The sequence below is a fragment of the Lipotes vexillifer genome, unplaced genomic scaffold (genome assembly GCF_000442215.2).
Source record: "Lipotes vexillifer unplaced genomic scaffold, Lipotes_vexillifer_v1.1 scaffold253, whole genome shotgun sequence".
Lineage (NCBI taxonomy): Eukaryota > Metazoa > Chordata > Mammalia > Artiodactyla > Lipotidae > Lipotes > Lipotes vexillifer.
Window position 1 is genome coordinate 4,372,423 of NW_006780322.1, and position 13,403 is coordinate 4,385,825.

The 13,403-nt window shown below is 45.5% G+C and overlaps 1 protein-coding gene across 1 annotated transcript in view; it reads right to left on the bottom strand.

The window, feature by feature from the left end:
* LOC103078647 (anthrax toxin receptor 1-like) overlaps positions 1-12,263 on the bottom strand; it is a 70,630-nt gene extending 58,367 nt beyond the window's left edge. Inside the window, exons 1-4 of the mRNA XM_007453432.1 lie at positions 12,138-12,263; positions 10,854-10,964; positions 10,593-10,688; positions 9,903-10,070 (exon numbers count right to left, since the gene is read on the bottom strand). Of these exons, the coding sequence (XP_007453494.1) occupies positions 9,903-10,070; positions 10,593-10,688; positions 10,854-10,964; positions 12,138-12,263 (501 nt within the window). The remainder of the gene's footprint in view (positions 1-9,902; positions 10,071-10,592; positions 10,689-10,853; positions 10,965-12,137) is intronic.
* Positions 12,264-13,403: the final 1,140 nt, after the last annotated feature.

A 13,403-nucleotide genomic window follows, 5' to 3' on the forward strand; every position in this document is an offset into this window, starting at 1 on the left:
GCATGTGGGATCTTCCCGGACCGGGGCACGAACCCGCGTCCCCTGCATCGGCAGGCGGACTCTCAACCACTGCGCCACCAGGGAAGCCCTGAATGCTCACTTTGACTGCTCTCACCTGGTCCCATGGGTCAAACTTCCACCTGTCTGTCCATGGCTCACACATTCTTATTTCAGCTTAGTCCTCTCTTGAGCTCCAGATCCAAATACCCACCGCATCTTAGTTGTAATGTAAACGTATCACAGGTGTAAAAAAAGCTGAACATCACATACTGAACAATTTTTCCCCAACCTGCTCCGCTTTTTGCATACCCCGCCTTGGTCCACGGCACCACTGACATCCAGATGGACAAGGTGGACACCAGAGAATCATTCTCACCTCCTCTCCCTCTGCCACCCCTTCATATCCAACTTCGACCATGTCTCTCGAATGTTCTCTCTGTCACAGACCCCCGTCACCTCTTCCTGTCCAGCCCTGTCCCACTGTCTCCACGGCTACTGCCTTGGCCTAGGCCCTCATCATCTGTCACTCATCCTGAGAATAGTTTCCTGATTGGTCTTTTACCTCCAGGCTCCCAGTCCTTTCTACTACTTGATTAATAAGAGATTTCATGGCTAGCTGGAATGGATGCTTTGCTATTAATAAAATAAACCAAGAGGCATCTTATTAGCAGTGTGAATTTAGGCAAGTTACCTAACCTCTCTGTGCCTTGATTTTGCCATCTGTAAAACAGGAGGAGTAGTAGCAGTTTCTAATTTTGAGGGTGGTGGTGAGAAATGAAGGAGTGAGTGTAGGAAAGGCCCTTGGGACTGTGCCTGATTTGTGGTACATGCTTCACCCAGGTTAGCCCTTCATGCAGGTGAGCTGCTATCGTGAGTTGTCCTGGCCAAGGTGAGACCAGATAGTTCTGGTTGTACCCTCAGTGGTCTGAGCTTGGAATGTCCCACAAATGAACCCGAAGTCCCCATTCTGTGTGGCACAGAAAATGATCTTGGTAATCTACCCATCCTATACCTCTTTCTACTCCTATGCCAGGTAGCTTTTAATGCAAGAAGAGCTGAAGTAAGCTTTAGAATAAGAGTGTTTATAACCAAGAAGAGGATAAACATAACTCTCAAAAGTCAAACAGAAGTGCACAGCAAAGGCCCCCAGGTTTCATTTTCTGAGAGGAGGCAAAAGCCCATCATTTCAAGACAGTAGTTACTGGGCTTATTAATAACATCCCTTTAGGGCCACAAGAGCCTCAGGGGATTCTTCCAAGCAGTCCCTGGGCTTTACCCACTCCTCCTGGGGGGAGCCTTTTTTATTTTTTTTTATTTTTTATTTTTGCTGTACGGGGGCCTCTCACTGCTGTGGCCTCTCCCACCGCAGAGCACAGGCTCCGGACGCGCAGGCTCAGCGGCCATGGCCCATGGGCCCAGCCGCTCTGTGCCATGTGGGATCCCCCTGGGAACGGGGCACGAGCCCGGGTCCCCTGCATCGGCAGGCGGACTCCCAACCACTGCACCACCAGGGAAGCCCCTGGGGGGAGACTTTGAGTTGACTCCACTATTTCTCTCAGATCTGAGTGTCCCGAATGCATGCGTCTCTCTTCAAGGTTCATGTCAAGACACTGGTCCTCACTCCCGAGGAGAAATGCTTCTGTGAAGCTCAAAGATTTCCTACCATCCTGGGAACCCTCCACCAGAGTGCATTAGCTGACATTTACACATACCTTTCTTTCATGTGAAATTGACACACTTTGACTATAACATGAGAAATGTACCAATTCCAGGCTCCCAAACTCTACCTCAGCCTCAGACAATCAATACTTTTCATACCACAAAGGCTGGCAAACTGGAGGTTCTATGTCAGTGCTCGCTTTTGTTTCTTCCTAAACAAGAAGACTGTGCCAGGGAGGTTTGTGAGGCCCAACACTCAAAGTCTCTTGGTGCGTGGGCTTTGTGGCTGGGTTTCTTCTTTCTTTCTTTTTTTGGGGGGGGTGATGGAGGGCCAGGCAGCAGCTGTGTCTTCTCTTCTGGTTCGTCTGCCTCAGCTATTTGGAAGTTAGTCAGAGGTTGAGAATTTTGAGGGTAGTTCAACTTTGAGGGCTGTTAGAGACTAACACATTTTTTTACACCTTAAAATATATGGTAAATATTGTGACCCGTGCTTCCCTTTTTTTTTTTTTTTTTTTCTTGCGTTATGCGGGCCTCTCACTGTTGTGGCCTCTCCCATTTGCGGAGCACAGGCTCCGGACGCGCAGGCTCAGTGGCCATGGCTCACGGGCCCAGCCACTCCGCGGCATGTGGGATCTTCCCGAAACGGGGCACGAACCCGCGTCTCCTGCATCGGCAGGCGGACTCTCAAGCACTGCGCCACCAGGGAAGCCCCGTGCTTCCCTTTAAATGAAATAAATTAATGCATAAGTTGGAAACTTTCCTTACACACACACACACACACACACACACACACACAATCACACATGGTTAATTTTTTTTCTCTATTTTCTTTTGGTCTCTGTTTAAACAACGGTTGGAACCATTCTAAAAAGTAGCCGGGAGGGACAAAAAAAGTCTGTTGGACATCAACAGCACATCTGACAGCATTTAAGGCTTCGGTGTGTCTTATTAGGCTACATATAGCTTCATTCAGAACCGTTTCACCACTGAATGCTGCTTGATTACAAGGCTGAGGTCCTTAAGGCCAGGGATGACAGGTTCACCTTAAAGAAATGAACAGAAGACCACCCGCTCCCTGGCACTGCAAGCAGCACAGGCCGGTCTGCCGTGCCAGCCAGGTTCTGGCTTTTGTCCTTCAGCTGTCATTTCTGTCATTGCCAGTCACATGGAGGAGCTACTGGAAAAGGAGAAAAATCATTTCTCTGAAGGCTGCAAGCCTTCCAGCAAACCTGAAAACAGTCCTGGTTTTAATCTTTCTGGTGGTCATACATCTGGGCATTACTTAACTCGCCTGAAACGGTCAGTCCCAATTTAACGAGAAGCACGGGATTGCTGTAAAGCCAGGGGGTGAAAACTGAGCAAAGAAAAATTCAGGCCAAATATCGGAAAATTTCTTAATCATGAGCCTGGAATGAGGAAAGGGTGAAGTGTGGTCAGTGTGGTCAGTGCCTTAAATTAGCCTGGGCGACGGTGGGGAGCAGCCCATTGCGGACTCTTTCTCTCAGTGAGTTCCTGCGGGATGTGCTTAGGCAATGTGCTTCCCTGCTTCTCTGCTCCTCAAATCTATTTCCTGAAATGCACGAAAAAGCGAGTCAAATGCAACCCGTTTAAAGGTGTATATGATTCTGACCACCTTCATTGGGGAACCAGGACTCTTCCCAGTACCTCCTGAAAGTTTTGCGCTGGATGGAGGTGTTCTCCCTGTTTATAGTGGGGCAGGTTATCCTCCATGAGCTGCCTGCCGCTATCCACTCTCTGTGTTTCTCTGCCTTCCTTGCTCCATGCCTTGGAAGCCTGACTTCTACAGATGGCATCATCTAGCTTCCCTTTGGTTTGGCCAACAGGTGGCATCAGAGGGAGACGAGAGTTGACAGATGAATGGATAAAGATGTGGTATATATATACCATGGAATCTTCCTCAGCCATGAAAAAGAATGAAATAATGCCATTTGCAGCAACATGGATGGACCTAGAGATTATCATACTAAGTGAAATCAGCCAGAGAAAGACAAATATCATATGATATCGCTTATATGTGGAATCTAAAAAAAAATGATACAGATGAACTTATTTACAAAACAGAAATAGACTCACAAACATAGACAACGAACTTACGGTTACCAAAGGGGAAAGGTGGAGGGGGGGCAGGGATAAATTCATAGTTTGGGATTAACAAATACACAGTACTATATATAAAATAGATAACCAACAAGGATCTACCTGTACAGCACAGGGCACTATACTCAATATTCTGTGATAACCTATAAGGGAAAAGAATCTGAAAAAGAATATATATATGCATAATAGAATCACTTTGCTGTACAGCAGAAACTGACACAACATTGTAAATCAGCTAAACTTCAATTTAAAAAAGAAGGAGGTAAGAGGGCAAGATGAGGGGCAGGTCGGCGCTTGTTCCTTCTGCTCCCTCCCTGAGCCCTGCCTTTGTTGGTGGCTGCATTCTTTTTTAAAATTATTTCTTTCTTTCTATTTCTTTATTTATGCCCTGCCTTCATTGGTGGCTGCATTCTTCTTTCTTTCTTTCTTTCTTTATCTATTTATTGGCCATGGCCTGCCACTTGCAGGATCTTAGTTCTCTGACCAGGGGTCAAACCCGCGCCCCCTGAAGTGGAAGCATGGAGTCCTAACCACTGGGCTGCCAGGGAAATCCCTAGACTCAAGTCAGATTGCCTGATTTGAATTCGAGCTGCCATTTGTGTGTCCTCGGGCAAGTGACTGACACCTCTCTATGCTTCAGTTTCTTCTTCTGTAAAATGGAGATAATACCTCACAGGGTTGTTGTGAGGATTAAATGACTCAACACGCATAACACGCATGGAGGAGTGGGTGGCTGCATTCTTATAGGGCCGGGGTCTGAAAACATTTTCTATACAGGGCCAAAGGGTAAATATCTTAGGCTTTGTAGGTCAAGAGGCAAACTCCAGGCTATTATGTAGGTGCTGATATAATCATTTAAAAATACAAAAAGCCATTCTTAACTTGTGGGCCATATAAAAACACGGAACAGGGCAGATTTAGATAGCTGACCCTCTCTGTGGCCACAGCTCTTCTGGGTGGCCTCTTCTCTGGAGCTGCAGCTCTCACTGGTTCCAGTGACACCCTCTCGCCTCCTTGCTCTTCAGGCCTAGGAATGTAACAGCTCTCACTGTTGCTAGTCCCTGGGTGCCTCACCATTGCTATGCAATGAAGAGTAGTCCCCACTCTCTTAACCCTTCCCCGATCTGTGTGATTTCAACCCTCTTGAGGGTGCCTTCTGTTTCCTGCCAGAACTGTGACAAATCTGGTGAGAGGGTTCAGGAAAGGGAAGCAGAGTTTATGGCACAGCATGAGGCTGAATGTTTTGCCCAAGGCCTAGTGAATGTGTATAGACATTGTGGCTAGAATGTGGCTCATCGTGACCATGCATTGGGTTAAACAGTGTGAAGGCTGAAGTTCTGGTAGCAAGTCCGTACTTTTTCTGGACAAACAGTATACATTATGACTTCTGAATTCCTTTCTGTGCTTCTACTCTCAAACTTCCTTGTTCTCGCCCTTCCCTCGCCCACCTGTCCAGATACACATAAGATGACCTCTTTTGCTCTCCTTTCCTCAAAGAGATGGCAAGAAGAATGTCACCTTCTTTGGATCGAGAGTACCTAAGTGATTTCTGTGGGTCACAGGAGAAAGTCTATCTGGCCTGATGCTCTAGGAGTTGTTTCATAATTACGTCCCACATGTCTCTTCAACAAGAGATGGTGGAATCCCTACTCCGTGCAAGGTACACTGCTGTTTATGGGTGATTCAAAGATGAGTTAAGCATAATTGGTGCCTCAGGGGGCTCAAATCTGGTGAGGGAAGACTCATAAACAGGAGCAGTTACACAAAAGAGCTATGGTACAATGAGTGTGCTAAGTAAGCCGTGGTGTGAGCTGCTCCAGCAGCAGGAGGAGCATTCACACTTCTTCTTGTCCTAACAAGGGAGTCCTACTGACGCTTAGCAAGCCCACCAGCATCACAGGTTTTTACCATCTGGCTTTTCTGGTGATTCTTTGACACTCAGTTTTCCAACCACTTAACATTAATCCAGCAGCTCTGTTTGTGGGAACCATAGGCCCGTGTGAAAACTAACAAGGTCTCCTGGCTGAGACTCCCGACAAACCTCTGAGGCATGATTGTGGACGCTTTGCCATGCACCACAGCTTCCGCCCTCAGGAAGCTTCCTCTGGAAGGCTGGCTGTAACCTTGGTGACAACTGATTAACTGGGCTTGCTAAAAATAAAACCCAGGTCACTAGGCCCAACCCCCAAAGTTGCCTATTTGGTAGATCTGGGGTGGGGCCTGAGAATGTTCATTTCTAACGAGTTCCTGGGGGATGCTGCTGCTGCTGGTCCAGGCACCACACTCTGAGAACCAGCACACACACACACACACACACATACACACACACACAGACACAGACACACACACACAGACATACAAACACACAGACACACACACACACACACACAGACACACACACACAAACACATACACAAGACACACACACAGAGACACACACAGAGACACACACACAACACGCACACACACAGACACACACAAACACATACACACAAACACAGACACACACAGAGACACACACACAGACAGACACACACAGAGACACACACAAACACACACACATAACATGCACACACACAGAGACACAGAACACAGACACACACAGACATACATACACACATACACACACACAGAGACACAGACACACACACATCATAAACACACACACAAACGTAACACGCACACACACACAAATACACAAACACACACACATAACACGCACACACAAACACACACAGACACAGACACACAGGCACACACACACAGAAACAAACACACAGACACACACACAAACACACACATAACATGCACACACACAGATACACATACAGAACACACACGCACAGACACAGACACACACATACACACAGAGACACAGACACAGACAACACACGCACACACACATAACATGCACACAGACACAGACACACACACACACAGAAACACACACACAGACACACACACACATAACATGCACACACACACATACAGAGACACACAGAAACATACACACAGAGACACAGAGACACACACACACACACAGAAACACAACACAAACACATGACACACACACAAACACATAACACACACACAAACACACATAACACACAGACACACACATACACACACATACACACAGACACAGACAACACACACAAACACACATAACACGCACACACACAGCACACACACATAACACGCACACACACAGACACACACACACATAACATGCACACACACACATACAGAGACACACAGAAACATACAGAGACACAGAGACACACACACAAAGACACACATGACACGCACACACACAAACACATAACACACACAAACACACATAACACACACAGACACACACGCACAAACACACCACAAACACACACATAATGCCCACACACACACAAACACACACACAAACACACAACACGCACACACACAAACACACGCACACACAAACACACACACACAGTGACCAAGGCTGAAGAGCAGGGGCTGTGGAGGGAGCGATAACTGGGGCAAGGGAAACAGAGGGGTCTCACTTAGGGAGTTTGGATGAGAAATTTGAAAAGGGAGGCGTTGGGGAAAAAAGGAGTTTCACCTGATGAGAAAAAGTGGGCAGGTTGTGAAGGCCAGAGAGCCTTTGAAAGCCTATTGTGAGACTGAATCATTAGGTTTGAGACATCAGGCCTGGGAATTTGTATTTTTAAAGCTCTTCCAGGTGATTCTGATTCTCAGCCAAGTTTGAGACCCTCTATATACTCAATAGCCAGCAGTACCTGGCACAGAGTAGGTGCACAACAAATACTCAATTGAACTGAATCTAATTCCAACTGTGTGTTGGGAGTGTTTTGAGATTTCTAAATCTAGTTGTCCATATCCTCATTTATTTCGTAAAACTCAGTCCTAAACCACTAGTTAACAGATGAATAACATGCTCTCAAGCAGAAATTGAATTCTTCAAATAGAATGAATGTTCTCTCAACGTCCAAGATTACAGAGATGAAAACCTGGCTCTTACCAAATATGTTGTATTAGTCACGAGGTACAGATTCCTGAAAACAACACAACAGAAAATCCCCTTTCGTCTTCGTCTCTGAGATTCTACTTGGCTCCTTCCTGTCTGCACATGTATGCACGCCACTGCATGTTCCACATTAGAAAATAATTAGAAGCGAATAGCTGTTAGTCAAGCAAGCCACATTTTGCCTACATTTTTCCAGAGTTCAACCCATTGCCCTGGGGGGAGGGGTGGCTTATCTAAAGAATCTCACCACGTTAAACACGTCAAACCAAAATGGAAACGCACCGCGATTAGTCTGAGCGTGAGGTATGTCTGCGGAGCAGAGACAACTACTAAGAAAGTTTCCCTCCACTGTTTAAAATGGTTATTTCTTTTGATTTCATGGCAGAAACTCTGCTCTAAAATTAGCAAATATCTCAGCAAATGATGAGTGTTATTTTTGTTGTCACTGGTAGAAGGGTAAACCTGTGTGTGTGTGTGTGTGTGTGTGTGTGTGTGTGTGTGTGTGTATGGGGTGGTGACGAGTGAGAGCTGGTTCTTATATTGAATCTTTCGCTGAGTCCTTGGACTTGGCATAGTTCTGTCTGCAGCACAGAACTAGAGGCCGTAGACCTGGGATGGAGCCTTGGGTTCCAGACCTGGGCAGAGCAAGGACTCTACCATCTCAGTTTTCCATGGCAGGAAACGAGGGAATGGGGACACATTATGTCAGTCTTTTTAGCTACGATTTCCTAGTGCTCTTTGATAACCGGCTTAGTGTAGATGCTTATGGGCAAGACCACAGAGCAAGGGTGTTGGATGAATCACATGAATTCAAAGATACCTGCACCCAAGAGGAAGAGAAAGGAGGACTTTAGGAAGCATTAACTGCCTCCTATGACTTAAATTTCCCAGTAAGTCAAAGAGGGTTTTAGTTGAGCTCTGGAGCTGTGGGGGGCGGGGGGAAGAGAGATGCTGGAGAAATAAGGCATTTTGCTCACAGCCAGGAAGAGTGAGTATCAGATCTATGGCCAACACTGTCCACTAGCGTGTCCTGATACACCAGTGCCTGGCTTGAATAAAGGGAGATGGGCTTATGTTATGGCGAGAGGAACAGAGATTAGGCATTAAGGACAATCCTGCCATTGTTGTTAGACTATGGAATTTCCTACCAGTGAAGTTACCAGATGTTACTGTAATTTATAATGATCCTCTGGGGTTACTGGGCATGTCACTTTCTCCTAGCCCACTCTCATTCCACCACTTTGCCATGGTGATTTAAAAAAGCCCAGCTCCCATTCCTGGGCATATATCCAGAAAAGACAAAAACATAACACGCACCCCAATGTTCATAGCAGCACTATTTACAATAGCCAAGACATGGAAGCAACCTAAATGCCCATCAACAGATAAATGGATAAAGAAGATGTGGTATATATATACAATGGAATATTACTCAGCTGTAAAAAAGAATGAAATAATACCGTTTGCAGCAACATGGAAGGACTTAGAGATTGTCATACTAAGTGAAGTAAGTCAGACAGAGAAAGACAAATGCCATATGCTATCACTTATATGTTGAATCTAAAAAAATTATACAAATGAGCTTATTTATAAAACAGAAACAGACTCACAGACATAGAAAACAAACTTATGGTCACCAAAAGGGAAAGGAGGTAGGGAGGGATAAATTAGGAGTTTTAGATTAACAGATACAAACTACTATATATAAAATAGATAACCAACAAGGACCTACTGTATAGCACAGGGAACTATACTCAATATTTTGTAACAACCTATAATGGAACAGAATCTGAAAAAGAATATATATATATACATGAAACTGAATCACTGTGCCATACACCTGAAACTAATAAAACATTGTAAATCAACTATACTTCCATTAAAAAAGCCTAGCTCTCACCTTGATATTGTGGAAACTGAGAAAGTACACACTTATACTTTCAAGTCCATGATTTTAGACATTTGTTTCTTTGTGATAAGCTGGATTTTGGTTTGATATTTTATCATACCAAAAGATTCTGATTCTTACTATGTAAGTGTTTTAGGAGGAGTGAGGATGGGATTTTGAGGATGGGTTTTTGAGTAGAAAGAGGCACACCTTGATCGGAGAATACCACTTCCGGGGGGATGAGGGCCTGCGCATGTTGTTGTTGAGATTTCGTGGTTCCGGGAATTCGTACTCCTGCTCTGGCATCTTGACTCTTGCATTCTTTGCCTTCTCCAACTTAGCACCTTCTTCTGTGGAGCCCTTTTCTCCCCAACGAACCTAAAATCAATAACATACAAAAAAACCAAAACGACAAAATAAAATATGACAGCTCTGGAGAACGAGAATCACAAATAACTGTATGATGTGCTACCCAGTCCTCATTTCCTTTGGGTTTTGAGGGTCAGGGAAGAGCAGTGGTATGGAAAAAGGGAAAGGGGGAGGGCTAAAGGAGCAGAGAAAGGCAGTGAGGGGCATGGATATTTGGGGGAGGAACTGTCCAGGCTGTGGGGACAGTACATGCAAAGGCATTGTGGGCCCAGGCAAGAACTTTGGATTTTATTCCAGTGAGAGAAGAAACCACTGCGGGTGGGGTTGAGCCAATGCGCGAACTGCTCTGACTCACAGTGGGCAAGATACAGGAGTGCACAGGTAAAAGGCTGTACCCGCCATGTCTGCATCTGATGCCTCACAGTTCACATCCTCATTAGACCTCAGGTGTGAGTTTTCACCAATTTGCTTTGGTTTTCCGTCCCTGAGTAGTCAGCACATAGATATGAGTACATGAAGCTGTCCTCTTACCTCCATCCTTTTAATGCCTCCAACGCCTCGCCCACCATAATAAGAGGCATCTACTGTAGGCCACTTTTTCTTAGGCAGACCATCGTCATCTTCTTCCTGCAGAGAGATTGTGACACATGAAGGAAGCAAAGCACCATTGCTGTATGTATGTGTCCACTATCGCAAAGCGGATAGGGGTAGACTGCCTGGGTTAAATCCCAGTGCTACCGCTTCCTGGGGCCTTGGGAAATCACTTAACCTACCTAAGCTTATTTTTCTTACCTGTAAAGTGGGAATAAAGAGCAGCACGACGTGGTTAGACTGTTGTGTATTCTTGGGACCTGTTCTCTTCTGCATCTCTACTCCTTTATAGGGTATCTCATCTAATCCCATCTACATGTTAATGACCTGTCAATTTACATCTTCATCCCTGACTCCTCTGAACTCCGTTGACACGGACATCTCCTCCTGGGGGACTAATCAACATCTCAACAATACCGAATCCCAGACGTAGACAATGGACTTCAGGACACGGGGAGGGGGGAGGGGAAGCTGGGACAAAGTGAGAGAGTAGCATTGACATATACACACTACTAAATGTGAAACATTGTATATATGTGCCACAACTTCTTTATCCATTCATCCGATGATGGACACTTAGGTTGTGGCACATATATACAATGGAATATTACTCAGCCGTAAAAAGAAACGAAATTGAGCTATTTGTAATGAGGTGGATAGACCTAGAGTCTGTCATACAGAGTGAAGTAAGTCAGAAAGAGAAAGACAAATACCGTATGCTAACACATATATATGGAATTTGAGAAAAAAAATGTCATGAAGAATCTAGGGGTAAGACAGGAATAAAGACACAGACCTACTAGAGAATGGACTTGAGGATATGGGGAAGGGGAAGGGTAAGCTGTGACAAAGCGAGAGAGAGGCATGGACATATATACACTACCAAACGTAAGGTAGATAGCTAGTGGGAAGCAGCCGCATAGCACAGGGAGATCAGCTCGGTGCTTTGTGACCACCTGGAGGGGTGGGATAGGGAGGGTGGGAGGGAGACGCAAGAGGGAGGAGATATGGGGATATATGTATACGTATCGTTGATTCACTTTGTCATACAGCAGAAACTAACACACCATTGTAAAGCAATTATACTCCACTAAAGAGGTTAAAACAAAACAAAGCAATACCGAGTCAAAAAGAAGTCCTGATTTCCCCACCTCAGACCTGCTCCTCCCACAGTCTTTCCCCCTGCCTAGGAGTCACTCTTGAATTCTCTCTCCCCCACTGTCCCTCTCCCACCTCATCTCAATTTCCCAGCGAGCTCTGTTGACCCTACTTCTAAAAGATTCCAAATGTGTGACTTCTCCAACTGTACCTCCATCCCCACCTCCACCACCTTGGTCTCAAGGCCCCATAAGCTTTCTCCTAGATACTGAGGTGGTCTCCTAACTGACCTTCCTGCTGCCCTCTTACCTACGATCCATGCTCCACAAAGCAGCAGAATAAATTCCAAACCCCGACTCTGCCCTGCGAGCTCTGGCCTTTGCTCACCTCTCCAGCTTTCTTCCTTACCACGCTCCCCTTCTCTCTGGCCCTCAAATATTCTGCGTGCATTCCTGTCTCAGGGACTGTGCGCATTCCCTTGTCCAGGAATGGCTTTTCCCCTGGTCTTTTCATGGTTGCATCCTTCTTATCACTCCACAGAGAGGCCTTTCCTGGACATCCTTCTCAAGTAGTCCCACTCTCTTCGTCCCATCAATCTGTTTTATTTTTATTTTTAGCTCTTACCATGGCTTGCTATTTATTTATTGTCTGTCTCTGCACACCAGGATGTAAGTTCCAAGGAGACTTCTGGTTATTTGTCGTATTTACTATTCTCTTCTCAGCTTTTAGAACAGCATCTAGTACGTGGTAGATGCCCAAGAATTATCTGCTGAATTTACAAATAAACTAAATGAGATGATTCAAATAAAGCAGTGAACTCAGTGTCTGCAACTTAGCTCAGAGACAGGAAGTTAGCCCTGATTATATTTTTCAAAATGAAGGAGCTTGTAAGTTTATGGATGGAAAAGGGAAGGATAATCAGCAAAACTGTTCCTCATCCTGGCACTGTGATTATTCCTGTTGTGGGGAGAAAAACTCACCATCTACGGTCCTGGATGGGCTATAAGGTGGTGGTGTAATTTCCCTCCTGGGAAGGGAAAGGAAGCTAAAAAAGGGGTCAGCAAAGCAGCAGGATGAGCTCAGAACAAGCGGGCCTCCTACAGACTTGTGTTGCAGGCATCTGTGGAGGCAGTAGAGTCCCATGTGGGGCCGTCACTGTATGGAAAGGGGCATTCCATACATGGGGCAGGGTATAAAGCACGGGTCGGCAGAAGAGAGATCAGAGCCGGAGATGACAAAGCAAAACAGTAACACGTAACACATTAAGACTCCCAGGGTGACCTGCTGTGCTTGCAATAGGCAGGCTTCTTTTTAAAAATTCAAAAAAACACATGAATACATAGTGATCACCGCTGACCAGAGGACTTGCGACATTCTGGCAGGTGAGCAGAATGGGTCAGTCTCTCTCTGTGTCTCTCTCTCTCTTCAACGTATATGTCCTTCTTGGACGTGGGACTGTGTGCCCTGAAGGCACAGTGGATTCTGTTGACCCTTATATTTTAAATCTTGCACAGAGCCTAGTGTACAGTAGGTGCTCGATATTTGCAAGTATTGAATTCACGATAACCACAGCTGGATTTATGTACCCTTTACCGTGTATGTGCCGGTCACTCTTCTGGGCGCTTGACATGTATCAATATTAAACCAGTTAGC